This window comes from Calcarisporiella thermophila (assembly GCF_041956535.1).
Source record: "Calcarisporiella thermophila strain CBS 279.70 unplaced genomic scaffold VTP21scaffold_2, whole genome shotgun sequence".
NCBI lineage: Eukaryota > Fungi > Calcarisporiellomycota > Calcarisporiellomycetes > Calcarisporiellales > Calcarisporiellaceae > Calcarisporiella > Calcarisporiella thermophila.
The window spans coordinates 12,415-39,233 of record NW_027192192.1 but is presented as its reverse complement, the minus strand read 5'-3'; the positions used below and the strand labels follow the sequence as shown (position 1 = coordinate 39,233).

Sequence of the window (26,819 nt, the reverse complement as noted above, 5' to 3'; positions counted from 1 at the left end):
TTACCGGACAGAAACGGGAGAGATTAGTGGCCGGGGTGAGTGCGCATGTGTGCTGCTAACTCTACATGCTTGTTGAAGCGCTTTCCGCAAACAGGGCAGATAATCTCCTCGCTGACTTCCGCTAGGTGCGTACTCTGATCAGGCTGGATGCACTGCTTTGGAAGCACCAGTTCGATGGGAAGCATGGAGAGCCGATTTCTGGATGAGAAATTTCGCGATTGCGGGGAGACGAATAGAATGGAGGGGTTTAGGAGGTCGAATTCACAAAGGATGCAAATAAAATCACTTGAATTGGACTTTGAGAAAAGAGAATACAATTCGATACTGCTAAGTTTTAATAGATCGAAATTGAGCCGTAAACGGTTTCCCCCGGAGTTCGAAACAGGAATTTTAGATTTGATTTGAATCTTCTCACACGGTTCCCGACAATATACACGCCAAGTCATATTATTGGTCGGCAATGCCGCCAACGCTGATCCGTTAAATGCGGTTGCTCGACCGCAAATGCGTTAAAGTTGGGAAGACCCCAGCTACACCGGATCGCACTCCCATTTCACAAGAATAGCCTAGAGACTCGGATATTGCGAAGAAAGGGGACTTCTAAGGAACAAAATGGCTACTTCATAGATTGTAGTTTTAACTATTCAAAGTCTCGGATTCGCATTCTACAGTAATTTAAAACAAAGGCTCACGGACTTGGCTTGCTCCCAAAAATCCAGAGGAAAATGAAGTCAGAACGCGAGTAAAAATCCAATTTACACGTGTCTGAATAATATGATAGGGTTGCTAAAGAGCAACTCTCAAGTTTGCTTGATATTACTGAGGTAGTATGGGTGATGTTGGCTGCATACATGCGATTTCTTTACTGAACTGGAGACGACGCGAAAATCCTGTAGAACTAGATGAAGTAGCGAGAAGTAAACGAGGGAGAAAAACCATCTAGTAATCCATACTGTACATAGAGGGCTATGCCATCTTTATACCTCCTGTTCCGATATACTAAGAATCTCTTGTAATGAATTTCTGTAATGTATTGCAGTTATAGAAAATTCTCTTGAACCCCATTTGAATGCAAAATTATTAACAAATTGCTAGAAAATTATACTAAGAGAGAATACTTTTAATAAGAATTTCTGTCGACAATAACAATGTTAAAGGCGAGATCCAGTATTATATGGCGAAGAGATAGAGGAAGATAGTGCTGATATGAAGCTCCTTTCAAAGCGGTTTACCCCTTGCGCTTTGTGAATAATATTGGTAGGAGAGGAGAGGGAGGGCATTATTCTAATGTCCTCAGTGCGACTATGCGATCGCTGTGGCTCACTACATCCAGTTTATAGAGGTATTAGAAGGATATCATGGTCTTGCTATGACTGAAATTGAACTGTGACCAGAAAATCATGGTTATTTTCGACGAGTTGGCCTTAATAGCATGTTTCAGAAAAAATGCTGTGTGCAGTATTCAGTTAAGAGTATATAAAATTTAAAGCAATTACAGCCGAATGGTTTATTTTTATGAATACTATAATTAAAAATAAATTGCATTCGGTTTATAAAAGAGTTCAAGGGGGAGAAAATATTCTGGTGGATGATGAATTAAGAAATCCTTGAAAGGAAGAGAAAGAATAGTGAGAGTAATGTAGGTCTGAATTAGGATATATTACAAAACGAATGGGTATGAGCGCTTCTAGATTCAATTGTATCTGAATGCTCAGGTCCAAGGGCTTTCTTCCGGATCTCCAAAGATCGTTGAAACAATGATTTAGCCTCTTTACATTTGTCTTGATTTGTGTAGAGGTTGGCCAGACCGTTAACCGACAAGGCCGTGTCGGGGTGCTCAGGTCCCAGCGTCTTCTCCCGGATGGCGAGGGCTCGCTGGTACAGCGGCTCCGCTTGTTCGTACTGGCCCTGTTCTGAGTAGAGGCTGGCCAGATTGTGAACCGATGAGGCCGTGTCGGGGTGCTCAGGTCCCAACGTCTTTTCCCGGATGGCGAGAGCTCGCTGGTACAGCGGCTCCGCCTGTCCGTACTTGCCCTGTTTTGAGTAGAGGCTAGCCAGACCATTAACCGATGATGCCGTGTTGGGGTGCTCAGATCCCAACGTCTTCTCCCGGATGGCGAGGGCTCGCTGGCAGAGCGACTCTGCTAGTTCGTACTTGCCCTGTTCTGAGTAGAGGATGGCCAGACCGTGAACCGACAAGGCCGTGCTGGGGTGCTCAGGTCCCAACGTCTTCTCCTGGATGACGAGAGCTCGCTGGTAGAGAAGCTCCGCTTGTTCATACTTGCCCTGTTCTGAGTAGAGGCTGGCCAGACTGTTAACCGGCAAGGCCATGTTGGGGTGCTCAGGTCCCAACGTCTTCTCCTGGATTGCGAGAACTCGCTGGTACAGCGGCTCCGCCTGTTCGTACTTGCCCTGACTCCAGTAGAGGCTGGCCAGACTGTGAACCGATAAGGCTGTGTCGGGGTGCTCAGGGCCATAAATATTTCCACTGATGATTACCGAAAGCTCAGCTAGCTTTCGTATGCTATCGTATATTCCATTTGCGCGCAGGTATAATACTGTGCTATTCAACAATTTAACCAGGTCTTTGCAATGCATAGCTCTTTCGCTGAGATTCTCGAGCAATTCCACGAAATATCGTATGTGCGAAAGGTACATTTGCATAATTGGCCTGTCTTTGGTATTATAACCATTTAGATCTTCTGTCTCGAGATTGAGCACTTTAGTTAGTTTCCGTGCCCAATTTATCTTTCTATCATCCTCAATTCTAGCATAGATCACTTCACGCACGAGTCGATGCATCTTTAATGTATTTCATACTATCTCCTTATTATTGCTGTCGCCCTCATTAGTTGTAATTGTGACAAGCGAGGATTTGTTCAATACCGCTATTGCTGTTCGGACATCTTCAAATGCTAGTAGTTTGTCTAAAAATGTTTGTGACTTTGAGTGAAGATCGAGTGCAACAAATTGACGCTCAAAGAGACGTGTTGGAATTTCATCTGGATGAAGAAAAGTGCAAATTTCAAGTATCGGCACAGTTGCCGGGAATTCTCGCACACGATCAAAAGAAATGTTCCAAACTGTTGCTATTGTGTGCTGATAATTTCCTAGCGACTCTTCATCCTTATACGAAAGCAATTTTTCTCGATTCCTTTTCAACTGATCAAGATAGCTCTGGAAAGAGAAGCGGTGTTTTCGATGTAGGCGCGCGCAATTTCTATTGCAAGTGGCATAAACTCAAACTGCGCAACTATTTGGTACGCGTTATGGAACCGAGTACCCCCCTATCAATTGAATACATCTCTTCACCAAGCAGTGCCAAGGGCGCCTCTTCTTCCTTCATATTTACCACACTAATGATCGTTGCACACCTAGATGGGATCGGAACACGTGTAGTCAAAATGATATGTCCACCTTTGTGAGGCAATATTTGAAATAGCTGTTTGGCGATTCTGTTGTCCAAGTTGTCCAAGAGAAGTAGCCATTTTGAGCGCGTTTCAAGCCAAGCACTATCTCAATATACAAGAGCTACATTAAAGATAGCACAAACTGAATCATTTTCATTGTATAAGATGGGACTGAGTTTTTGATCGGATTGACTGGAGAGGGTGGATATTGTGTACAAGCGAACGACCTTAATCAAAATCTTTAGCACTGGAATCGTAAATTATATCATGTTAATTGCTCCTTTTTCTTTTCTCGTTATTATAAGACACATTCTTTATCCGGCTATCTTTGTTGTGGATTCACTTTTCACCTTGTATGTTATAGGCTGGAATTAAGCATCGTGGATGAAAAGTAGACCTGCACTGGTCAAATGAATCTAAACGTGCAGTCAACTCTTTCATTTGAACAATTCACCAATTACGGGAAAATAGCTTATTTTAATTGGCTATGGTGGCTTAGGACAATTATCAACGAGTATTTAAGTAGCTTCGAAACTTTCAATCTTCTCCCTCTTTTTAATTACAATCCATTTTAAATAAAATTTAATCAATTCGCAAACGATCTGCTGCTCCTCAAATATGCCTTCGATCTACAATGATCTTTCATCTCTTCCTTGTCCTGCGGGAATAGCAAGTGCCAATCTCGTGCTTCCTGCGAAGCAGACTAATATAAATACTCCACATTTGAATCATCAGACCACAAGCTCTCTACACTCTTTTGAGTATGGATCTTCACTTGATTATCTGATTTTTCACTTTGTTTAAATAGGATCATAATAATCTAATAATTACCTACACTTAACCTTGGAACATACATTGAATTTTATTGCATTTTATAGAGGATTCGGAAATGGTGGCCAACAGCCCAATCTCATCACTAGAACAATGCCTACGTTGCAAAATCTAGTCGCTACTCTGAATCTTCAAACTTCTCTAGATCTCAAGGCCATTGCGTTATATGCGCGCAATGCAGAATATAATCCAAAGGTACAGCTTTTGATCAATTTTTTTTTTCTCACTTAAATGCTTACATCCTGCTCTCATTTTGTTTCGATTTTAGAGATTTGCTGCTGTGATTATGCGAATTCGAGATCCAAAAACAACGGCGCTCATATTTACCAGTGGTAAAATGGTTGTCACGGGTGCCAAATCAGAGGAAGATTCGCGACTTGCGGCAAGAAAATTTGTGAGGATTATACAAAAGCTTGGGTTTGATGCCAAGTTCATGGATTTCAAGATTCAAAATATAGTCGCCACTACTGGTAAGTAGCCTTAAGCCCTAAGGAATTTGCCTCAGCTATGCTTATCTTACCTTACGTACTTCTATGAAGATGCCCAGTTTCAGATTCGCCTCGAGGAATTTGCTCTTACTCACGGACAGTACTGCTCCTACGAGCCTGAGCTTTTTCCTGGACTTGTCTACCGAATGATGAATCCCAAGGTAGTGCTACTCATATTCGTGAGTGGCAAGGTGGTTTTAACGGGGGCGAAGCTGCGGGAGGATATATATACCGCATTCCAACGAATCTTCCCAGTATTACAAGAATTCCGTAAGCTATAATTTAGAGAGAGGTCAGCCGGAAAACATGAATGGGTCCTCGATTTGTAAATTTTTAATCTGCAACTCGATTTTTTAGTGCAGTAGCTATATTTGTCCCCACACCCTCATAGACCCTATCTCTATTATTTATTATATATCTAATTGCATTTCCTTAGATTTTACTTAGTATCTCATGAACTCACTACATCTTCTCTTTAATGATGATCCATTTTGTATTATATTTGTATATATATTTGCCAAATAAAACTTCACCTATTTCCGTACTATTGCAGGCTCTTCTCTTCCTTGTTTTTTATACTATACCACGATCGAAACACAATCGGAATTGTTTTCATGAGCCAATCAAAATGTGTATATTAATTTCACATGGATCATAACTCATCAATCTATATTTAGTAATGCACGCTGGAGACAAACTTCCAAGGCTTTCTTCCCGACTCTCCCTGCAACTCGCCTCATCCCTCGCGCCGCATCGTTTGGCTGCTCGAGTGCGTCTTCGTGCTTCACCCGCCCCAAAATCTTCCTGTTTCAAATGTGCTCATCTCGGGGCATTCAGGAGAGCGCTTTGCCCGACTGGACCACCTTGGAATGGAAAAAAGGTGCCCGAATAGGTCCTAGTGTTTATTAACTGTTCTTAAAACAATAACAAAGGCAAAGGGGTATAGAGTAGAGAAACAAACAAATAGGATATTCTGTTGTTACAACTGGATGAAATGAAAAGGAAAGAGTAATAAAACAAAAGTATATTGAGAATAGGTCAATGGGGCGTGTACCAATCGTCCTTGGAAACTGTAAGTAGACCAGAGTGTTCTTCAGAGAATATTTCCACCGGGTGTGTTTGTTTTTCATTAGACTCTGTAGACACGGCCGATTTCACCCTTACACCTCGGGCATACATGTATTACATCTAACAAAATAATACCAAAAACAAATTAAATTATTCTACGGTGATAGCCATAGAGGAGGAACGCGAAACTACCTTTGAAGGCATCCACGCAGAAAGGGATGCAAACACCCACCACCGTAAACAGCAGACTAAGAAAGTTGATTAGCATTAAAGAGACACTTATTTCATATTGGCCTGTGTTAGCTTACTCACAACCCAAAGGCGGACAGCCATGCAAATGCGCCCGCCTTGTACTTGATATCTGTTCTGACCACATGACCGCAATGAGTGCATTCCATTTGAGTTGAAAACCCTGGCGGCCTCAGGTGCTTTCGGCCTTCTCTCTGCTTGGGCCGTTCTGTCAAGCGTCTCTTGTTCGGTTTTGTGTTATGGATCGGAAAGTGATTTGAATAATGGCCATTAGTTTGAGTTTGCATTGCGTGCGGAATGGTCATTCAAGGGAAAGGGTTAAGTGATGAGCATGGAGTATGGATCAATTTAGGGATGAAAAAAAGTAGAAAAACAATAGCGTTAAAAAATGTATGAACCAATTTACGGAGTCAGAGTTTAAAATCAGGGCTTGTTGCTCTCAATGGGTCGGAGAGCTTCGGCAGAACCCAAACGAGAGAGAACGGATAGGAAGCAATACAAAAGCAATAAGGAGCAGGGCTAGCCAAACTTTCACGCAATTTCTTTTCATATTTTATCTTTTGGGGTGATTTTATCTATGCGCATTATCTGAATATGATTTTGGGAGATATTCCATGACCTATCCTCGCCATATCGAGGGCTTGTGCTCACCCTCCATCCACGCAAGGAAAGACAAACTCTGCCGCCTCTCTATTATTTACCGTGCAACTAGCGAGAGCGCAAAGAAAAACAAATTAATATCTGTGCCTGACGTTCGAATCGAGGTAGAACAATTAATATGATATAACAACTTACAATGTTTGCCATTCTAACCCATTCCTCCACTCGCTTCCACTTGTTTGCCGGCACTTTATCGTGATCCCATACAACCATTTTCTCAAATGTAGCCTTGGGCCCCCATTCTCTTATCCGCTCCTCCTCCTCCTCCACCCCATTCGATGCCCATTTTTTGTATCCATTCTCATTTTTGTTCTCTTGAAATACCACGCCCTGGTAACCACTTGGAATGCTTATGGATTCTCCGACAAGCCGACGGCCTCGGAAACAGGACTGAAGATGAGGAGCTATCGGTGCAACGAGCTGTTAATAAACCAATTCGATAGGGGATACCATACAATAATAAGGGTTTACATGATTCGTCTTGAGAGACTATAAAGAAAGAGTCCACTTTGGAAGGCCCAGTGTGCTCAATGCAGCAAGGAAGAAGATGAAGAGTCGCGGTGGAAGGCTTCTCTCTTGAGGGTGTTAAACGAATGGTTGACATGATTGTCGCATAAACTTATTTGATAGGATAAAGTCACTTTTTCTTTTTCGACGATAATGCATCTTATTTCGCGTTTATGACGTCGGCGATATCGATTCTCTCACTTGGAGAAGAAAAATTCGGTATAGACCGCCTCTCACTCCCAACCTTTCTTAAACATTTTCCCCCAATGAACGACGAGCATACACCCGGCGGCAACCACCATGTCGCCTGGGATGGGTCGTCTGCAGGAGAAGCAACCACGGCAATCACCAATGGCACTGCTTCTAATATGCCACTAACTTATGCTGAAATTGTCTCCAAGAATATACCCTCGAATGACCATGAAGACAAAGGCAATGGGGTAGTGGCTCGGGACGCAAGATCGGAGGTGGAACAAGATGATCAGGAGGATTGTGAGGAACAATACGAGTCCAATGTCGTGGGTGTTTTTGTCGCCAAATTCGACATTACCAAAGGAAACACCATAGAGTGGCAATATCCAGCTGGTTCGTAGGGCCTTTTTGATCTTGCCCATATGACTATTCCTGCTAACTCTGCGAACTTGAAAGATATTGATTTGGAGGGCGTCGAATTTAAAGCAATACCCAGCGCTATCCATAACGTCAGCAAAGATGTCATGTAAGTGTCACCTTGGCCATGACCATCTTTTGCTTGTTGTCAAGATTTTTAAGGGATTTCCTCTGGTATAGTTACTTTTCCCACCCGCCCTATATTGGCCTGTGTGTTTTTGAAAACCGCCCTTTTGCCGAGGAACGCGGAGCGCGTATGCGTTCCGTTGGCCTATTGGTAGTGCCGACCCTAGAGAGTGGCAAATGTGGCCAAGTCTGGAGACATCTCGACTTTCTCAAATACGAAGCTAGGTATGCAGCTCACGTTGCCTCTTTGTAAGGTATTTCCCGAGTGATAGCTTGACGATATTGGTTTGGTTTGGTAGTGAGATGATTGAAATGGAACAGTTAAACACCGATCGGCTCAAAGCCTACCTTGAGGCTCATCAATTCCGCCGCACTACACCTGCTTCCCCTCCCATGAACACCAAGGCGCGACGTGGGGTTTCGATCACGTCTGTTCGCACCCATCTTGACCATCGTCACCGAAGCCTGTCGCAAAGTTCATCTGGAGCTCAAAGTCTCATGTCTATCTCAGAACGACTTTCTGTTATGGTAACGAGAGGCGGAACTTTAGTGGATATATGATTATATTTTAGATTGACAAAAATGCTGCCAAATAGCCTCATCACCCTGCACACCACTTTGGAAAGTTCGTGCGTGCGATGGGACCCTTCATCTTCACCATTTGGAAGATGGCATTGCTACGGAAAAAGACGCTGTTTTATGCGCCTCCACCGGTCGAGGAAGCATGTTATTATGGTACGCATCTGTAGTTTCATCTATTCTGACTTTAGCATACAAACTGATTTTTTATTTTGAATTCCAGTATATGGTTCTTGTCTTTTAGTAGCCCAGCCATCGAGCAGCTATTCCCTTCCTTCTCCCAAGGAGAAACTCCAACCGCTCTTTTCCATAAGCATCAATGATGCCGAGATGCTAGCGTCGATTCCGCACGGACTTGTTGCTTGTAAGTTATAGAGAATTTGCTCTTTCGCGTCTGCCACAGGTGCTCTGACTCTCTTCCATGCGATATTTAGGCACCACGGACAAAATCTACAGCACAAAGCCCCATCTTTATGACCTCTATGTTTCGCTGCCACCCCCACCCGTCGTGGGTGGCGTGCGCAAACCGGAATTTGTGTTGAGTCCGACCGCGAAAGAGTTGAATACCACCCATATAGGTAGGATTGACATTCGACGGTACCGGATGCTCCGTAGCATGATGAGTAAGTGGGGGGACGGAGAGAGCACAGGGATGGCGGGACCCCAGGATGAGGGCGAAGAGAGCTTTGGCGACACCACAAGAAACATGGTGGTGGGCGGGTGGTGGTGGTGGTGGTATCGGCGAGAAGATGGCGAAAGCCGACGAAATTCAAGCGGTGAAACTACCAGCAACAAGGGAGTGGAGGAGGGAGAAGAGGAGCAGAGAGGACTACTGAGTCTGGTGAGCGGCTCTGGCATTGCTGGCCCAAGCGGGAGCACAAGAGGGGGTGTGTTTGAGCACGAACTTGAGGAGGAGCCAGCTGAGCATGGAGAGCTCGAGATTGAGTTGGTACGCTACTTTAGGCATTTGACCGGGCAACTTCTACACAAGCTGCAGGTACTTATCGAGACTTCCGAGGCGGCCAACTACTTAGCCGAGGGCGGCTATGACGAGGAGTCGGCGTGCGTGATTATCCGGCCTGAACAATTACTTCATCTTGGGCTCGACCCTAAGCATGACCGGCGATTTGTCGAAGAGCTAGCTAAAGTCTATTTCCGAAGGAATGTGCAGGTGGCGGCGCCTCCTGGATGTTGTTCTGGGATGCGTAGGGTGTGTGCAAGGCTTGGTCAGACTTCGAAGAGGGCGTTGTCGTGGATAGCGACGCGATTTGCGGCACCATGGCGGAGGTTATGGAGACGGCTGAGAGGTCAAACGGGAGCCATTGAAATATGATTTCTGTTTCTGTAATAATATTGTTTTTTTGTTTTTCTCTTCCTTTTTATCTATTTTTATTTGACCCATTTGTATTCATACTTAATTTGGATCCTTTATGTTCGATAAAAAAATGCAATCCTATTTGAATTGAACCAAGACGGCCCTCCTCTTCTATAGGCACACATCCGGTGCCATGAACAAAATGGAGCCTTTTTTTTATTGCATTGGGGTTTGTTTCTCGCTTTGGAGTCGGGTGCGTAGGACAGAGAGCAGGATGGCGCAAACTCCCAAGATTCTTTGCCATCTTTTTCCCCCATTCCAATTCAACCTATAGCCATCCACTCTTGTTGACTCCTACGGTAGCCCAAATTGGCTCCTCTCTACAGGATCGGAAAGAAATAGGCATGGTTTTAACAAAATATGCTACAGTGCTTATAGATCACGCTTGATTGATCGATTTTTCGCTTTATGATCCAATATTACATACTAATAAACATGTTTTTATTGGTTGGAAAGCTTAGAGCATAAAGTATATCAACAGAGAGTCGGAAAGCACATGAATGATTACAGGACGAGGGGTTTAGTTGTGGGGGACTACAAGGGTCACGGAGAAGAGGGGAGTGAGTAAGCATCTTCTGCATGAATATGCGGAAATAAACAGCCAACTTACCCAGTTCCCAAAGCTGGTTGTGATTGTCTGTCTGCTTACGTTTGTAAAGAATGATTTCAGCATCCTAAAATAGGAGAAAAATTGTCAGCGCGAGATCCAGTAGCGAATATGACCAAAAAGACACTTGCATCTTTGTCTTTGTCGCCGCGGATATCAAGCACAAGATCCGGATTGGCGCGAGGGAAGATGAACCCGTTCTGGAACTCCCAGATTTGGTTGCTGGCCTCCTGGCCGAGCTTGCGCTGGTACTGGATGATCTTAGCGACTTCCTTCAAGTGGCCACCTATTCGCACAATGGTCATATAAGAAAAGGGTGATAGAAAGAGGGCCTTATCACGATACATACCCTTCACGTCCAGGCAGAGGTTGCTCTTCTTGTTGATGATGTAGCCGTTCTCATAGAACCACAGCTGATTGTCGACGGACCTCAGTTTGTGAATGTGATAAAGCACGACGTCCTCGCCGGGCTTATTCGAGGCGCCCTCCACGTCCAGCACTTTGCCGGTCTTGATGGACTTGATAAAGAAGTAACCTTGGGGAAATCCAGACATAGCTCTTGTGTTTTAGTTTTACGACGCGAGAATAAAGAGAAAAAAAAAAAGAAGTTGGAACACTGCAACCAGGAAGCAAGCCTTGCGCGTTCTTTTTATATGGGTTTCCAACCGAGCTCGCACACCCTGACCGAGAAAATTTGAGAAACGCCCTCGAAGAAAAAAATTAAGAAACCACTAACTCTTTTTCTCGCCATTTCCAACTCCGCACATATCTTTCATTTCCTTTTTTCCATTACCTAACCAGATCGTTTGTTTCCAATTTGATCGTGGGCGCGTGTCCCACCTTGTGCAGCCATGAGCTAAAGTACCTTGGCGGGCGTTCTCTGAGCTCTATCTCGAACCGAAGCCTCCGGTGGGCCACGGGCGGGCGCGGTCGTGGGCAGGCAGAGGCCGATTGGAATGCGCGGTCCCAAGGGCCTTGATTCCGGCCGAGAATAGTCACGATTTTCGCCCCCTTCCAGTTCCCACGGTTAGCATCTTCCCCCAAAAATCCACCGTGTCTCTAACAAGGGTTATGGATTGTTTGCGTGCGCGCGCGTGCTTGCCGAGGATTGCGACCGGCTTTTCGAAGCCCTCCTAGCCAATTACGGCACCCCCGTGGTCGACGCCTTGGTAGACTGTCCCAACGCGATCTTATGCAGAATTTAATAGATTACCTTTCCTTCCCCTTAAGCTCTGCGAGGAGCCGATTTGGCGTTGGCAGGCTTGCCACAGGAATTTTCCACGGATTCTGATTCGATTCCCTGTGCATCATTTCCACCCAGTCTTGGCCCGGAGGCATGCAGAGAAGCAAGCCAAAGCAAAATCCAGCCAAGCTCCATACCAGCTGAAAATGGCTCGATTTAAGAGCTTTCCCTTCGCCTCTCCTGCTCTTCGGCAATAAGCTAAACCATGATTTCATAACGACGCAACAAGTCGCAACCAAAAGCAGAGATAAATATATCGTATTCAACATGATTGTCAAATTAGGAAGAGAATTAGGAGGACAATAAAGAATAGCTATAAATATAAAAAAGAAACATGAAGCTAAAATAAAAGGTACAAGTACGAAGATGAAGTAAAAGGAATATTAGGAGATTCGCCCGCCCAGGATACTACGGCATTTCACCAGCCCACTCTCCGTCCTTAGCGCTCGCCCTTTGTATTGGGCCACCCCCTCGCTGTTTGTTTGCAAGTGTTCCGCCACGCGTTCGAAAATCTTCTTTTTTGGATTCAGCTGCGCATCTGGCTCTCCTCCGACAGGCAAGCCCTCCACATACACCTTGTCGCCCGCAACGCTGCCCTCCGCCGGCTCTAGTAGCTCCACCCGCCCATCCTTGGACGCACAAAGCAGCATTCCTTGGGAAAGTATGCCACGGAACTTGGAAGGCTTCATGTTTCGCACAAGAATGACATGTCGATCCTATAGTCAAGCGAGGTCAAATAAAAGCACCAGCAAACCAAGATTTTGGGTCGCCCACCTTGAGGTCGTCTAATGGGATATATTTCGCCAGGCCACTGACGATGGTTCTAGGAGTCGCCTCGCCAACATCCACTGCGGAATTTCCAAAAAAAAAGTCAGTAGGCCTGTGGGGAATCAGAATAGAATGTCAATGTCACCTTGCTCTACATATAGCAGGTCGGCTTCCGGATGCTTTTCTACTTGGATCATTTTCCCCACTCTGATATCCACACGGGATAAAATTTCCTCCTCACTAGGTTTCTCCTCCTCTGAAGGTTTAATGATATTTTCCTCCTTCGAGTGCTCATGACCTATATCTTAAACAAACAAAGGCGCCCATTATATCAGTAAAAATAAAGCGGGCAGCTTGGTAAGTGCAGACTCACACCCTACCTTTCGACTCCGGCTTGGTTTCAAACAACATTTGCTGGATTAACAAATTCTCGCTCACATCCAACCGCTTTCGATCGCCACTACCTGCGCCTGTTCGCTGATCAAGTTTTTTCTCCGCGGTCGAGGCGGAATCAGGAGGAGGGGTCCCCGTGGGCGCCCGGAACGATTCATTGACGGCCCATTCGTCCTCGCCTTCCTGCATTTTGTTTGACGGGAGCGAGGAGTGCCACCGTGCCGAGAGAGCGAGACGTGCACCGAGGGCGGGGCGCAGAAATCGCACCTGGGATGCTGGAAGTAGACGGCACAGAGCCATCATGGTGCAGCAAAGTAAAGGGGATCAGTAGGCGTTGGGCTTCGCACTTTATTAATATAAGCATAAACACGGGTGGTCCTGTGTCTTAAACAATTTTCCCCAACCTTGACTGCCCTCGACATCCCCTCTGCTTGGATTTTCGTGACATTCAAAGACCGCGTTTTTATTACCGACACGTCGAAGTGTTATTTTTGGTTTGAACAGCTCTTTTTTTTTCATCTCAGCGTCATCCTTTCAAGCCGAGTGATCTTCTTTCCCATCATCGCATAAATCAACCGACAATGTCATTTTCTGATCGCGAACGCCCTAATGTTCTTGTTCTTTTTGATGTGGATGGAACTCTCACTCCAGCCCGTCGAGTAAGTATGGTCTCCCCGTTCTAATGCCAATGCAGGACCGCTCTGTCTCCCTCCTTCCTCTCCTTTTGTTCAGTATTTAATTTTTATCTTTGTTGTAGGTCATTACCGCGGAGATGCAGCTCCTCCTCTCCCAATTACGGAAAAAGGTGGTCATTGGATTTGTAGGAGGGTCCGATCTTGTGAAGCAACAGGAGCAGATTGGAAACGATGGTGAGATGTTTCTCTACCTTATACTGTAGCATTTGTGTCAGACCATTCAGTTTATTCTAACATAATTCGTTGTTCTGAATAATAGTGGTGAACCTGTTTGACTTTGCGTTTGCAGAGAATGGATTGACTGCCTACCGACTTGGCAAACAGCTTCCGTCCATGGTAAGTTGAAGATTTACACAACGCGCCTTTACAACCCACTAATTCCATTGGTTATCGATCTTCCAACCTGGTAACAGAGCTTCATCGACTTTATTGGCGAAGATAAATACAAGAAATTGGTCAACTTTATCCTTAAATACATCGCTGATCTTGACATTCCCAAGAAGCGAGGCACATTCATCGAGTTCCGCAAGGGCATGATTAACGTGTCGCCCATTGGTCGCAACTGCTCGTACACTACCCCCATATTGATGCGATAATTGAAAAGCTGGACACTGATGATAATGGTTTATGTAGGCAACCGGAAAGAGATGAATATGAAAAGTATGACAAGCAGTTTGAAATCCGAAAGAAGTTTGTCGAGGCGCTCAAGAGCGAGTTCCCCGAATTCGGGCTCACCTATTCCATTGGTATTATCTCTCTTTCTTAATTTTACTTTTGATCTCTGAGCCTAATGATGCATTTGATATTCTCTTGATAGGCGGTCAGATTTCGTTCGATGTATTTCCCAATGGATGGGACAAGACCTACTGCTTGCGCCATATCGAGGCGGATAACTTTGATGAAGTACATTTCTTCGGCGATAAGACTTACCCTGTAAGTAGGCACTCTCCTTGCGTAGGCATGAATGGAAGAGTATTAATCCATTGTTTTGCCTTTTTTTTTCCTACCTGCGATATTAGGGAGGTAACGATTACGAGATTTTCACTCATCCTAAGGTGATCGGACACTCAGTCACCTCCCCCACCGATACCGCAAGAATCCTGCGCGAGTTGTTCTTCTAATTCCACATTCTTGATAGTTTTATTTTTGCCAGCCATTTTCAAATATAACATACCACTCCACATGTTAGAAATAAAATAGAAGAAGGACGTGCTCTTCTTTTTTGTTGTTTTGTATAAATTGAGAACGGGGCCTCTTTTTTTCACGTTGAGGTCCCCATCTTCAAATGAGCGCCGACTGCATTTCCCCCGCGTACCACCCCCACAGTGGATTTCGCAGAGTATGGATATTGCTGCGCCAGTCCGCGGCCTTCTTCACGTGTAAAATTTCCGCTTTCAGGTTCACATGGTTGTGTCAATTTCCACCCCCCGCCCTTGCTTTATAAACCGAACGGCGACACTCCTATTTTTCTCTTTTCTTCTTTCGTTTGATTTTCTTACCTAACCACACCTTCTTCTCCCCCACACTTTTACTCTCTTCTCTTTGGCTTTTATCTTCCCCACTACATTTCTTTCCAATACTCAAAGAAACCATGTCTGACATCACCGTCCCCGGCTTTGCCTCTTCCACCGTGTTCTCCACCATCAAGAGCACCTTTGACTCACTCCCCGAGGATAAAAAAAAGCAGCTGCTCAAGCAGGTGAACGGCGTGTTCCAGTTCGACGTGAAGAATAACGAGGGCAAGACCGAGACCTGGACCGCCGATATGAAAAAGGCTGGCACCGTGGTGCGTGGCAAACTCGATGGAGTGAAGCCGGACATCACGATCCAAACCGACGACAAGACCTTTGTTGAGATCGGAAGCGGCCGCCTCAACGGCCAAAAGGCCTTCATGTCCGGGAAGTTGAAGGTGAAGGGTCAAATCATGATGGCCACCAAACTTGGTAACGATCCCACATCTTTTATTTTTTTCCACGACATCTCCCCGACGGATGGACTAATTTAACATAATTTTTTTCATCTTTCATTGAATAGATACCGTTCTCAAGCAAACCCGAGATATCAACCCCCTCGCCAACAAGGGCGTTGCTGCTCAGGCCGCTTCGGCCCAAACCGACAACATCCGCGAGGAAGGCTTCGCGTCCTCAGATGTGTTCCAGCAAATTGCCGATGGCCTTAAGAGTGCACCCGCGGCCGAAAAGAAAGCCCAGATGAGCAAGGCGAAGGGCATCTTCCAGTTCGACATCAAGAGCGGACAGAAGTCCCAGACCTGGACGCTGGACCTCAAGAACGATGGCTCGCTTGTCAAGGGCACCATCGCCGGCAAGAAGCCTGATATTGTGATTTCGGTGAGCGACTCAGACTTTGTGGACATGGCCACCGGGAAATTGAACGGCCAAAAGGCTTTCATGGCTGGCAAGCTGAAGATCAAGGGCCAGATCATGTTGGCCACAAAGTTAAACGATGTGCTCAAGAGCGCACAGGCGAAGCTCTAATTTTCTTTCTCTTCAGGATGTTCTCGTTTACTCTTATTTGAATCCCATGAGATATCACTTGGCCATCTTTGTCATTCTGGGGTGAGGGGGGAGAGTGCTTCATCTTAGATAACTTCTCTTTAGGTCTTTTTTTTCTTTTATTTCTGCTTCTTTTTTTTTAATTGTGTTTCTCCATTGGCCTGTGGCTATTTTGTAATAATAATATATTAAAACGAGGTAGGTTGAGGAACTCGCAAGGCCCTGTATTTGTCACGAAAATTCTTCACCTCGTTGTCGATGGAAGTATCAAAGACAGCTTGATCTAAATTCATCCTATATACTCTTACTATATTATTCAACGAATTTTTTGTTCTTTCTTTGCGGCTTTACAAGCTTCATCGTCTCTTTTAACTAAAATAGCATTTCCGGGATTAAAAGGCTCGCCTGAGATGGACGGTTCACTTAAATTCTAGACAGATTCTCATTTTGTTCAAATATCCGCTTATGGATGACTGAGTTGAAATGATGCAGGGTTTAATGTCGCTACTAGAATCGTCAAAGGCTAGCAGCGAACTGCCAAGATACTGATTGAGGTCAACTTCATTTTATAAAAGTAATAAGAAGAGAAAATTGTCGAAGACTGGTGGGTAATTCACTTTTACAAGCAGTTTAGATAAATTTTAGGAATTGATGATATTGAAATTAGCAACCCTGTTTTGCGGGCTACGAGTAATACAGAATAACAAACATTTAATAGCTGTCATTTTTCAACCATATTGGTCTCTTTTTACCCATTTGTGTTCTTTTCCTTCGACTAAACCAATCACGATAGCCAACTACACAGTTATCGATGTTAACTAACGATGTTAGCTATCGATGTTGGGTTTATAACCGGTCTTTCAAAAGACAAGGCTGTACAACTACTTTAGTTATGGTAAGGTTAAGGGTAGTGTATATCACCTACAATGTGGATATAAAGACCATTGGGGGGGAAAAAATAACACAAAATCTTTTATAAAGCTCTAATGGTGGGATTTAAAGAATTCCGGGAAGTTTCTTTGACACAGGCCAAAGTACACAATAGTAGCCAAATGATTGGTCTCTTCGGAGTTTAAACCCATTTTAGGGTATTCAGGGGCAAATCTCAATAGTCATATATTAAAGAGTTTCTTGGCATTCCATCTCTACTACGTAAATCCCTTTTAAATACACTTAAAGGATACTATTTTCTTTTTGAAATGGTTTACGCTACTCAAACTAATAGCAAAATGACATACATTTATATTCCACTGTTTGACATTGCTAATCTTTATTATTAGATGAAGAAAGAGAATTTAAAGAAAGGGTGTTTGCAGAAGTTGGACATCATAAATGGCTAGAAGTCTAGTTCTTTACCAGCACTGTACTTACTACTCTTCTCATCTCCGCCAACACGTGGCAAGATCTCCTGTTTGCATTGGTTTATGCTACTTATACCAATAACCAAAGATGTACTTGCATATTCCACTGAATGGCATTGCTAGCTTTTCTTATCTGATGAGTAAAAAGTATATAAGGCCTCTACAGTTATTCGTGAGTTTGCACATCAAAAATGATGAAAACTCTAATACTACTTGCACTCTTTACCACTTCTGTTATTGCTGCTCCTCCCACCACCGTCAACACACGGGGAAGGTCTGCCACAACTAGCAGCCCCACGGCAAGCATCAATACGCGTGGCAGCAATTCTATGAGCACAGTGACTAGTACACCCTCCATTCCCATCGACCGTAGTAAGAAAGCTCCCTCTACCACGGCTACCCAAGCAATCCCTAGGAATAATAATACCGTCGAAAATGTCGATGCTCCCCAGTTTTATTATCCAGCGGTACCAATGACCTTTAATTACGAGCAAGAATTGGGGTACTCTTGTGCGGAAAGAGGTTGGGACAGCAAGTCAAAAGCCAAAGAAGAGATGAACATTTTGATCGAAATCACTGCTTCCAACAGGCCAAGTGCATCCTGCAGGGAAGGTTCTCCATTTTGTCCTCAAGCCACGTGTAGCAAAGGAATCGTAGTCTGGGATGGTAAATGGGGCCTTGTTAATTACCAGGATATCCCGTATACGGAAGACCCTGTCGGCAAGATGGTGCTGAGCTTGAACTTGCCTAAATCCGATTCCCCGTGGTTAAAGTTTTGGCTTCCGGATTCTGGGACAGGCTTCGATATATTGACGCACTATAAGACCGCAGAACAAAAGGCAGTATATAAGCGTATCTTGATGGCCGACGGGTTGCTTCCATCGAATATGTCTGAATTTAACAATCCGAATGCATTTGTGAGACTGCACGGGTGGGCCGTAAATCTGGCAGCCATATTGGCTTGTCCGGATAGCGACGTCAAGTGTTATAGAGAAAACGTAGTCAAGCTGAACAAGTTGCCGCGGACGGACACGTGCAAGGGAAAAACATACTGCTTTGATTTTCCAGGATGTAACTACGACAGAAATAACTTTCCGCAAATTAAACCACCAAGGTCTCTGGAGGATTTCTTCCCCCCTGGAGAATTCCGCCAAGATGCGCAACTATCCAATTTCTACAAGTTTTATAGCTGGGAAGATAAGAGTTGCCCCAACTATAAACCCCCTAACACAATCGCGTGGGATAAGTTCATAGTGAATGCTTTAGCGAGTGGGTTGGATCTATTTACATCGGCTCTCAAGGGTGATATCGGTGGTGCACTAAAAACGATTCTTAATATGCAACTGCTTGACGACAAAACTCCAGCGCAACTTCTTGGTATTGGCGGGTTGGGCGTGGATAATCTCATCGACAAATCCCAGTCCTATTTCCAAGCACATAAAGATGCCAACATATCCAATGAAGTACGCCGTATAATAACCAAAAAATGGAGAGGGGAATATGATTTAATCAAAGCCCAAGCAGGAGATGGCTGGTTTGGAGGAAAGTATACTCCCATAGATCACTAGATAGACTTAAGTTAGTTAATTAGATTTATTTATATAATTTACGCTCATTTGTTAACAAAGTAAAAGGTTAAAAACTTTTAAAAATAAATAATTATGGGTGAAACGGTTTTATAATAGAAATCATAGTAAACAGTAAACATAGTAAGCGTAGTATAATAATCGAGCTATTTTATCCTACTCCGAGTTGCAAAATGCTTTGAAATGACTTGGCAAAGAATTTTATTCGAGTTATCTTTGTAACACTTTATAGTTAGTCCAGAAAAAGAGCAGCGTCAATATTGTTTCGCGATTTGCAGTTTCATATTACTTAACTATTGCTAAAGATTTCCGGTAAGATATTTATTTGTAAAACACTTTCCTAGAAGGAGCTGACTGTAACAAGGGACCGTGCCTAACTAAAACCAAATAATGTGTTATATACCCATGTACAGTAATGAGTTAGATGTTGTGAAGAGGTGGAAATTTATGAGGAAGAAGGAGTGGGTGGGTATTGCTGCCGATATGGTTGAGATTGGATGGGTTGCTGTAGGCGTATATATAGGGTGCTTAATTAGCAGCTTTTTGTAGACTAAGCGATAATTATGCATATAATTAAAGATGAAGAAAATTAGAAACGTATAAGTCTATGTTGGTTATATCGTCTCAATATTTATTTATCTTCATTTAATAGCTTTGACTTTTTCTCAAAAAAACTACATGGCTTATAGTCACGGTGGCAATAGCGTCAGATAGGCTCGAAAAAATTATTACTAATCTAATCGACATAATCGAAATTCAATATCTCTAATTAGTAGACTATGATATTGATATATTAATTGCCGACCGATGTACTGTTAGAGGTGTCAAATATTTCAACATTATCATCATTTGCCACATCATCGTTTACAGAGTAGTCAGATCTATTTGGTGACGGATCGCAATGTTCCCAATCATCGGTGCAAGCTGTGCAATATGGCTTTCTACCTAAAGAACAAGGGAAAGCAGTTTTACATTGATTGGGTGTGAAATTGGTGAATTTACGCGGACAGGCTTTTGCATTATGATTAAAAGGGCTACAGTTCTTCCCCTTTTTACAATGGCTGCACATCGACTTAGGAGGAATACAGGGCCAATTCGTACTGCACTGATTTTTCCTATAATGGGTGAATTTGTCTCCACATACTTCAGGCTTGACATTTTCTGACAGGTTTCCTAGTGTTTCCTCGTTCACCGGTCTACCGTCGTTGTCGAGGAATCCCCAGCATCTCTCCAACCCATTTACAGCGTCGGCGGCGTACTTCCATCTGTATTCGCCTATTGAGTTCATATATGGATAATGCTCTCGGGATTTTCTGTAGCCGTAATAACAGTCCAAATCTTTATCCGTGCACTCGTTATAATAACCGATCATACTTGATGAAGTCTCTGTGGCGTTTAAATATAAGTCGAATCTAGAAAAACCCATCGCGTTGAACACTTCTATAAGGATCTCCTTTGACTTTTGAAGCTTTAAACAGGACTTTTTATCAGGCGAGAAAATTCCAAGGCCATTATTGCAGTAAGGCGATTCCGCTAACTCGTTAATCGTGTCATCGATAAATTCGTCTACAGCTTTGCTATTTACGTACGAGCGGTCGGCCACACAGAGTCGAGGGAGGAATATTCTACTTAAGATTGCTTCATGGCACATCCTATCTGTCCTTCCTTCCAGATTGACTATACAATCCCTAAGCTGTTCTTGATAAACATCACTTTCAACTGATATGACGCGACGTTCCTCAATATCTTGCGACGATACACCTGTATGCCACTGATAACCTCTATCGGGAATCATCTGTGCCGTTGCAAGAGCTTTACAAAAGAAATCAGTGCGTTTCTGCCGACAGAGCTCGTCTAACCCTATAAGTACGTCTGCGAATTTCTTAGAATAAAGCTGACCTATGCCAGGCTTCGGTGTTCTAAAGGCCGAAACAATATCTCTAGCAGCCGTGAAGAATTCATTTGCCTCTTTATCTTTTGGGCGAGGTTTTATCTGGTCTTTAGCCTTTGATTTGATCTTGTCCATTACCCATTTCTTATAAGGGTTGGCCGCCTTCACGCCGTCGTTTAAAAATGATAAGGCAACGATGAAGATGATGATGTGCTTAATGATTGAGCCGTAACGCATCTTGTCTTTGAAATGCGGTATGTTTATTCTGTAGGAGCAAGCGTGCTTTTATAGCGTTGAGTTTCCATCTTTCTTTTAATCCAACGATTATAAATAACCTATTGGTGATAGGTATACTTCGTATAAATACACAATGATAGGTGGATTAATGTGGAAGATGGAAATTTCTTCCTGCTACAACCTAGGTTCGCACCATCTAGAGATTGCTGAAATATGGTTCAAGGCATATTATTAAAAAATAATCTATCAATATGACCTTAAGTGTCCCTTCAGGCCCTCTCGATTGGTTTCCTAATTCCTGAGTTAATCATCTGAGTCTGTATTAATCTGACATACCGATGAAATGTACTGCTCTAAGAGTCCATGGAGTATAAAGTTTAATCCACATGATGGAAGAGATAAACGCTGTATCATATAGTCAATGTTCTATTGAAATTCCATGGTTACTATTATGATGCAATTCTGTGTTCGCGGTATCTCTATTCGTAAATGGAAGATTTAATTCCTGGATACAGTATTAGTTTAAGAATCAGCTCGGGGAATCTAGCTCCGAAGAAGGCACTGTGTACAGTTTTCTTTGAGTAATAGATTCCATTTGGGTGTTTCACGACCTTTTTCTATTCTATTGGTAATGCGTTTTGGAGAGCAGATCTGAACCATAGATTCATAGATGCATGTATGTTTATTTTATTTGCAGTCTTCTTTGACCTTAAGATTGTGTTAACAGTGTATTGATGTTGAATTATTAAAATAATTGCTTAAAATAAAATAAATTGTAGGCTTGGCCACATACTGTAGTCACGAAGGAAATTTGTAGGATGAGGCCATTCCAAGAGAAAATAAGCAATTTTCTTTTTTAACGAGAGGCACATGGCCCACTTAACCTACTTTGAGCCTTAATCGTATTTAAGGTAACGAAGTAGGAGCGGTTCGCACGTTGTGAAGAACCCTCCTAGAGCAGAGTTTGCCTTAAGCACCCCTTAAGCCCCCCATAGGGCCAAATTCTTGGAAGGCTGAGCTCTCCATGTTAGGGAGGATGGCCACCTTCCACAGATCTCAACTCTACATCTTTCCGAGAGACGCTCCTCCAGCTCCTAATATGGCCAAGCGGCCGTAGAACGTTGCAGGCGCGTTTCAGCTATAGGGCGGCCTCTCGTTGGCCGAACCTAGGCGGCTATCGCTGATCATTTGATCGACCGCCGGCGCCTACGCCCATTTCAGCTTAGAGGGAGGGCGAGAGAGAGGACAAGATCCCATTCCGCGGGAGCGGGAAGCACGTTAGGGCTCCCAGCGCGGGCGGTTGGGCTGCATGGCTCCGTGACTGCCCGAACTGCGGAGCTCTTACGTGTGATTAGATTGAACCTTAAACATAAGGTTTTTTCGCTCGAAAACAAATGCAAATGCAAAAACGTCAAGGATTGGCAATGTGTTTTTTTGTGTGTGAACCTCTCACCTCAGAACGGGAAAAGATTCAAAAGAGATGTTTTTTTATTTACAAATCAAAAAAAGCATTGAGGAAGAGGAGAGAAGAAGAGTCAAGATGAAAAGAAGAGCTTCCCAAGACGAGAAGCGGACAACAACTACTACCGTCACCGGTTTTGATCGGGTTTAGCGATGAATAATATATACAATAAACATATAAATAGAGATAGGAAAACGATAAGCCATAAAATAAAGCTAATTCCGTTCTGTGTAAAACAATAAAAACAAAGAACAGGAGCAATGTACAAACTAGGAAACAAAGGACAAGGGTGTCGGGGAGAGAAGGCGGCGGCATGGGAATCGATTTTAGAAGGAGAAAAGGCGCTTTCCGGGGAGGCTAGACCTATTCATGGTGGTCATACTGTAGTTGGCGGCTCCCGCTTTGGGAGGCGACGGCTGGTGGGCCTGGCCAAGCGAGAGGGGAGGCGGAGAGAGACGGTGCGGGGAGCGAAGAGTCAAGAGAGGAAGGGTGAGGGAGGGAGAAGTTGGCGGCGAATTCAGTATGGGCGTGATGTAGGTGGAGGTATGAGTGGAATGGGAGGAGAGAGTGGGTGACAATGGCGACGGAGACCGATTAAAGGCTAGCGAGGCATCGGGTAGAGTTGCGCTCAGGGCATCATACTGTGCGCATTCTTGACTGCAGTAGAGCTGTTCATTAGAAATGCAAAAAAAAAGCAACCAGGATGAGTGGCCATTGGAAGCTACTACTGTGTAATAAATGGAATGCGTACCGTGTCAGTAGAATAGGGAATCTGTCGACCGCAGAGGCACCAGTTTGTATCCATAGTAGAGGGGAATAGCGTATAGAGGGGGAAGGCGTTAAGAATGGCTCGGCCCAATGCAGGGATGAAGATTGCGGGGGAGTTGCGAAGGCTATGGTCTTCTCACTTTGTATCAAAGGAGAAGATGACAAGAGAGTTCAAGGAGAACAGGAAAAAGAAGCCGGCCAAAGGCTTATATAGGCGTCGGAAAATGTGGGGGCAAGGTGCATGGGCCCCAACCGCTCGCCACAGAGCGAGTCTAATTTTTGGCTCGAATGTTGCGAGAATGCACTCTGAATCACGCAGAAATTGTCTCAACGCGATTTGCTCGCGTTGCTGAGAAAAGGGCCGTTGTGCCATTAGTATTAAGGCTCCTCCCGGCCTCTCTCACAAGTCAAAGGCCGCAACTCAAAATCATACCATTCCCTCATCAGCTGTTGAAATCGGTGCTCTCCCCTTGCGGAGAAGGGTCCTTTCCCCCTGCTTTCCATCATACAGATTCATTCTTATTCATTGTCTGTAATGGAGCACCCCCTCTCTTCCCCTCTGGTCGTGACGCCGGTAGCCGCCCCCCGGCCTCCCCTGCAACTCGGCTCCCGTCCACGCCCAGTTCCCATCACTCAGAGTGAATCCCCCCCTCGTCACCAATGCAGAGAGCACGAGATAACTGCAAGGGATGATCTTAGCAGATTCGTTTTTCCAGGGGATCTGATAGGAAACGATTATCACCCTATTTACGGGCTAGGGGCGAGATTAGATTCATCTCTTCGTACGATGCTGGATTCGAGCGCAGCCACCCAATGGCACCGCGAGGGTACCCACCTGTGCTATTCATAGCCGCTCCTTGCATCCGATGGGCTCTTTGCAAAAATGCACCACAATGACACTTTCGGGAGAATTCGCACCCAATCCCCAATCTGCGTTGACACCATCTTGGCCTAGGCTCTCTGGCGGGAGACTGCTTAGCCTAGCCCCCATTCCAAACTCAACCAAGGGGTCCCTCCTACAAACATTTCATTTGTGACCATGTTTCTCCTCGCAAGACTTCGCGCTCATCTTGCGAGCTTGCGGAAGCAGGCTGACGACCACGTTGCACCGGATATCATCTAAGTATGGCTGATAACTTAGGAAGAAAATTTCCTTTTTGCGTCAGCCCACAAACTAGATCTCCCATTGGGAAAAGATTATCGCGTTCCACTTCGCCCCTCTGACTCTTCGCCCCTCTGACTCTTCGCCATGGCTGTTCGTGGCTCAAAGAAATGGGGCTCATACTGGATGCTCAAGCTTGCCTTTTGATCGATATCATGTTGGATAAGCCTCATGAAGCCATCCAGAACGATTTCATTCCGCGGGCAGAGTGAGTTAGACAGCTCTGTTCGGCCCAGCCTAAGAGATGGACTACTCGTTTTAAGGCCTGTTCCCGCCCCTTCCACCTATGGAAAGGGTTGGACAAGAAAACGTGACGGCTCTACCTTGGCCTAGCCCGAGCCAGCGGATGGAGGCTTCAACTCTATCTTTAGACAGATACACATCCTCAAAGAGATCCTGAAGTGCGTGGCTTGGAAATGAGGATTCCCAGCCGGATTTCACGGGGACTTATCCGCTAAGAGAATGACTGGATTCTCACGTAGGCTATTGCATGGAGGAAGGACAGAGTTATGTAATGGATATTCATACCAGGTAAAGTCGGTCGCCCACAGCAGAGAAAAAAAGAGGATATCGAAGCATGCTTCAGGATAATTAGGATCTTGCCTTTATTGTCACAATGAACCAATGAAAGATATGATGCATAGAGAAAAAGAGGACTAATGTAGGTAAAGAGAATAAAATAAAGGAAGAAATAAACTGCTTTTTACACAAGGGAAGAAGGGGAAGAAGGGCTGGGCAGGGTTCACTGCTGAGGGGCCGATGCGGAAGAGGCCTGGGAATCCTCCTGCGGGGGGGCCTGTCGCGCCTTCTTCTCTTCCGCCACCTTCTTGGCCTCTAGATACACCGCCTGCACTAGAGCACTGGACTGTGTATAGAGGGACTGGGCAAAGGAGGAGGCCGTCTGGCCGGCGGGCGTCTGCAGGACCTGGTGGACGCGCTCCTGCCCCTGCTTCACTTTGTCTTGCACTTTGTATTTCTCGTCGAGCTGGGTGGCGCGTTGTTGCACCGTCTCGCTGACCTTGTATTTGTCGTCGAGATTCTTGGCGATCTCCTGCAGCTTCTTGAAGTAGGCGCCTACCCGGGTGCTGACACTGTATTTCTGGTCGACCTCGACGGCGCGTGCCACGATCTGCTCCTGGAGCTGGTAGCCCGCGGCAAGAATGTCGACCATCACGTGGGTCTTGGCCTTGGACTCTTGATCGTTGCCTTCGGCCCCGGAGCTGGAGGAGGCGTCAGGGGAGGAAGGCGCCGCACCCTCAAAGAAGGGCTTGACGGTGCAATTCGTGTCCACGATCATGGCATTGTTCAGCATGCAAGCGGTTTTGGCGGCGGCTTCGCGCTCAAACCAGACGAGAGCAGTCTGTTTGCCGGATTCGTCTCTGTAAAATGAAAGAAAATGGTCAATCCATGATCACCATGGCTCCGACATTCTATTCTCAACTTACTTTTGCAACTCAAATTCCTTAATCTTCCCACAGAACAGGAAGAAATCCTTCACCGTCTTTTCCGAGGCAGACGGCGAAATGTTGGTCACCACGACGATGTTGGGGGTTGGCTTATCAGGGAGTTGGGTTTTCCAGCTGGTCATGGTGGATGTGTTTAGTGTGGTGGTACTTTTTTTTCTCTTGTAGAAGAAAGCTATAGTGAGAAATAGAAGACGCGTTCGGCGTATTTTTATATTTAATTTTTTTTTTCTCGGCTGACATATGAAAATGGAGACGTCATTGGTGAATAGGAAAGGCCGACATTTGGAATTTTCGAGAGCAGCAAAGAAGGGCGCTTTAGTCGAAATGCCCAGCTCGGGGCGCTCCTTTTCTCCCCGACTTAGAAGTTGACACTCCCAACCAGTCTTCTATTGGTGCGCTTCTTCCCTATGGGATAGCTCACCGTGGCCATCCGTTCCTCCCCAAATAATGAAATTGAATAGCTAATCGAGCGGATCAGGAAGGAAGAAGGCTCTTTCTTGGCTCTTGGAGCTTTCGTAGTCTTATCCGATTTCATCACGAGCCATGAAGAGCCCACGCAATCTTTGCATCCCATTTGATTCTGAGCCTTTTTTTCCTGGCTAGTTCTAATCAAAATTCGGGTGCAACTATATTTTTTTATTTGCTTCCATGACAACAGAGTGTGGCAGAGTGGTCGCCACGGAGGGTTGGATGAAAGTCAGCTTAGAGAGCCCCTCGTAGCAATTCGTCCGCAAGAGTCAGCAACTTCCGACCGAGGTCGTATTG

General features: G+C 44.8%; 17 protein-coding genes across 17 annotated transcripts; 6 read left to right on the top strand and 11 right to left on the bottom strand.

The window, feature by feature from the left end:
- Positions 1 to 23: 23 nt before the first annotated feature.
- On the bottom strand, positions 24 to 446 carry VTP21DRAFT_4094 (uncharacterized protein; the record flags this gene model as incomplete). Its single annotated transcript, XM_069394467.1, has 1 exon — positions 24 to 446. One exon carries the CDS (start codon positions 444 to 446, stop codon positions 24 to 26), a length of 423 nt encoding a protein of 140 aa, XP_069255702.1.
- A 1,204-nt stretch (positions 447 to 1,650) lies between these two features.
- Positions 1,651 to 2,802, bottom strand: VTP21DRAFT_4093 (uncharacterized protein; the record flags this gene model as incomplete). Its single annotated transcript, XM_069394466.1, has 1 exon — positions 1,651 to 2,802. One exon carries the CDS (start codon positions 2,800 to 2,802, stop codon positions 1,651 to 1,653), a length of 1,152 nt encoding a protein of 383 aa, XP_069255701.1.
- A 1,226-nt stretch (positions 2,803 to 4,028) lies between these two features.
- On the top strand, positions 4,029 to 5,010 carry VTP21DRAFT_4092 (uncharacterized protein; the record flags this gene model as incomplete). The annotated part of the gene is made up of 4 exons (XM_069394465.1): positions 4,029 to 4,171; positions 4,289 to 4,436; positions 4,510 to 4,711; positions 4,781 to 5,010. 4 exons carry the CDS (start codon positions 4,029 to 4,031, stop codon positions 5,008 to 5,010), a joined length of 723 nt encoding a protein of 240 aa, XP_069255700.1.
- Positions 5,011 to 5,858: 848 nt separating this feature from the next.
- On the bottom strand, positions 5,859 to 6,351 carry VTP21DRAFT_4091 (uncharacterized protein; the record flags this gene model as incomplete). Its single annotated transcript, XM_069394464.1, has 3 exons — positions 5,859 to 5,917; positions 5,990 to 6,045; positions 6,110 to 6,351. 3 exons carry the CDS (start codon positions 6,349 to 6,351, stop codon positions 5,859 to 5,861), a joined length of 357 nt encoding a protein of 118 aa, XP_069255699.1.
- A 388-nt stretch (positions 6,352 to 6,739) lies between these two features.
- Positions 6,740 to 7,310, bottom strand: VTP21DRAFT_4090 (uncharacterized protein; the record flags this gene model as incomplete). Its single annotated transcript, XM_069394463.1, has 3 exons — positions 6,740 to 6,754; positions 6,842 to 7,110; positions 7,178 to 7,310. 3 exons carry the CDS (start codon positions 7,308 to 7,310, stop codon positions 6,740 to 6,742), a joined length of 417 nt encoding a protein of 138 aa, XP_069255698.1.
- A 169-nt stretch (positions 7,311 to 7,479) lies between these two features.
- Positions 7,480 to 9,860, top strand: VTP21DRAFT_4089 (uncharacterized protein; the record flags this gene model as incomplete). Its single annotated transcript, XM_069394461.1, has 7 exons — positions 7,480 to 7,798; positions 7,862 to 7,931; positions 8,003 to 8,173; positions 8,248 to 8,476; positions 8,545 to 8,683; positions 8,751 to 8,891; positions 8,962 to 9,860. The coding sequence occupies 7 exons, from the start codon at positions 7,480 to 7,482 to the stop codon at positions 9,858 to 9,860; spliced, it is 1,968 nt and encodes a 655-aa protein (XP_069255697.1).
- Positions 9,861 to 10,422: 562 nt separating this feature from the next.
- VTP21DRAFT_4088 (uncharacterized protein) lies at positions 10,423 to 11,063 on the bottom strand (the record flags this gene model as incomplete). Its single annotated transcript, XM_069394460.1, has 4 exons — positions 10,423 to 10,436; positions 10,513 to 10,576; positions 10,641 to 10,795; positions 10,859 to 11,063. 4 exons carry the CDS (start codon positions 11,061 to 11,063, stop codon positions 10,423 to 10,425), a joined length of 438 nt encoding a protein of 145 aa, XP_069255696.1.
- A 235-nt stretch (positions 11,064 to 11,298) lies between these two features.
- Positions 11,299 to 11,967, bottom strand: VTP21DRAFT_4087 (uncharacterized protein; the record flags this gene model as incomplete). The annotated part of the gene is made up of 2 exons (XM_069394459.1): positions 11,299 to 11,566; positions 11,723 to 11,967. The coding sequence occupies 2 exons, from the start codon at positions 11,965 to 11,967 to the stop codon at positions 11,299 to 11,301; spliced, it is 513 nt and encodes a 170-aa protein (XP_069255695.1).
- Positions 11,968 to 12,135: 168 nt separating this feature from the next.
- On the bottom strand, positions 12,136 to 13,216 carry VTP21DRAFT_4086 (uncharacterized protein; the record flags this gene model as incomplete). Its single annotated transcript, XM_069394458.1, has 4 exons — positions 12,136 to 12,468; positions 12,527 to 12,600; positions 12,666 to 12,824; positions 12,901 to 13,216. 4 exons carry the CDS (start codon positions 13,214 to 13,216, stop codon positions 12,136 to 12,138), a joined length of 882 nt encoding a protein of 293 aa, XP_069255694.1.
- Positions 13,217 to 13,494: 278 nt separating this feature from the next.
- VTP21DRAFT_4085 (uncharacterized protein) lies at positions 13,495 to 14,729 on the top strand (the record flags this gene model as incomplete). Its single annotated transcript, XM_069394457.1, has 7 exons — positions 13,495 to 13,572; positions 13,671 to 13,782; positions 13,868 to 13,944; positions 14,022 to 14,176; positions 14,242 to 14,354; positions 14,426 to 14,541; positions 14,628 to 14,729. The coding sequence occupies 7 exons, from the start codon at positions 13,495 to 13,497 to the stop codon at positions 14,727 to 14,729; spliced, it is 753 nt and encodes a 250-aa protein (XP_069255693.1).
- A 470-nt stretch (positions 14,730 to 15,199) lies between these two features.
- Positions 15,200 to 16,103, top strand: VTP21DRAFT_4084 (uncharacterized protein; the record flags this gene model as incomplete). Its single annotated transcript, XM_069394456.1, has 2 exons — positions 15,200 to 15,551; positions 15,643 to 16,103. 2 exons carry the CDS (start codon positions 15,200 to 15,202, stop codon positions 16,101 to 16,103), a joined length of 813 nt encoding a protein of 270 aa, XP_069255692.1.
- Positions 16,104 to 17,673: 1,570 nt separating this feature from the next.
- Positions 17,674 to 19,050, top strand: VTP21DRAFT_4083 (uncharacterized protein; the record flags this gene model as incomplete). The annotated part of the gene is made up of 1 exon (XM_069394455.1): positions 17,674 to 19,050. The coding sequence occupies one exon, from the start codon at positions 17,674 to 17,676 to the stop codon at positions 19,048 to 19,050; it is 1,377 nt and encodes a 458-aa protein (XP_069255691.1).
- An 882-nt stretch (positions 19,051 to 19,932) lies between these two features.
- On the bottom strand, positions 19,933 to 21,196 carry VTP21DRAFT_4082 (uncharacterized protein; the record flags this gene model as incomplete). The annotated part of the gene is made up of 2 exons (XM_069394454.1): positions 19,933 to 20,013; positions 20,213 to 21,196. 2 exons carry the CDS (start codon positions 21,194 to 21,196, stop codon positions 19,933 to 19,935), a joined length of 1,065 nt encoding a protein of 354 aa, XP_069255690.1.
- A 1,788-nt stretch (positions 21,197 to 22,984) lies between these two features.
- VTP21DRAFT_4081 (uncharacterized protein) lies at positions 22,985 to 23,463 on the bottom strand (the record flags this gene model as incomplete). Its single annotated transcript, XM_069394453.1, has 2 exons — positions 22,985 to 23,326; positions 23,410 to 23,463. 2 exons carry the CDS (start codon positions 23,461 to 23,463, stop codon positions 22,985 to 22,987), a joined length of 396 nt encoding a protein of 131 aa, XP_069255689.1.
- A 498-nt stretch (positions 23,464 to 23,961) lies between these two features.
- Positions 23,962 to 24,276, top strand: VTP21DRAFT_4080 (uncharacterized protein; the record flags this gene model as incomplete). Its single annotated transcript, XM_069394452.1, has 1 exon — positions 23,962 to 24,276. One exon carries the CDS (start codon positions 23,962 to 23,964, stop codon positions 24,274 to 24,276), a length of 315 nt encoding a protein of 104 aa, XP_069255688.1.
- Positions 24,277 to 24,623: 347 nt separating this feature from the next.
- Positions 24,624 to 25,167, bottom strand: VTP21DRAFT_4079 (uncharacterized protein; the record flags this gene model as incomplete). The annotated part of the gene is made up of 3 exons (XM_069394450.1): positions 24,624 to 24,811; positions 24,912 to 24,984; positions 25,117 to 25,167. The coding sequence occupies 3 exons, from the start codon at positions 25,165 to 25,167 to the stop codon at positions 24,624 to 24,626; spliced, it is 312 nt and encodes a 103-aa protein (XP_069255687.1).
- Positions 25,168 to 25,330: 163 nt separating this feature from the next.
- VTP21DRAFT_4078 (uncharacterized protein) lies at positions 25,331 to 26,176 on the bottom strand (the record flags this gene model as incomplete). The annotated part of the gene is made up of 2 exons (XM_069394449.1): positions 25,331 to 25,967; positions 26,034 to 26,176. The coding sequence occupies 2 exons, from the start codon at positions 26,174 to 26,176 to the stop codon at positions 25,331 to 25,333; spliced, it is 780 nt and encodes a 259-aa protein (XP_069255686.1).
- Between the last annotated feature and the right edge of the window lie 643 nt (positions 26,177 to 26,819).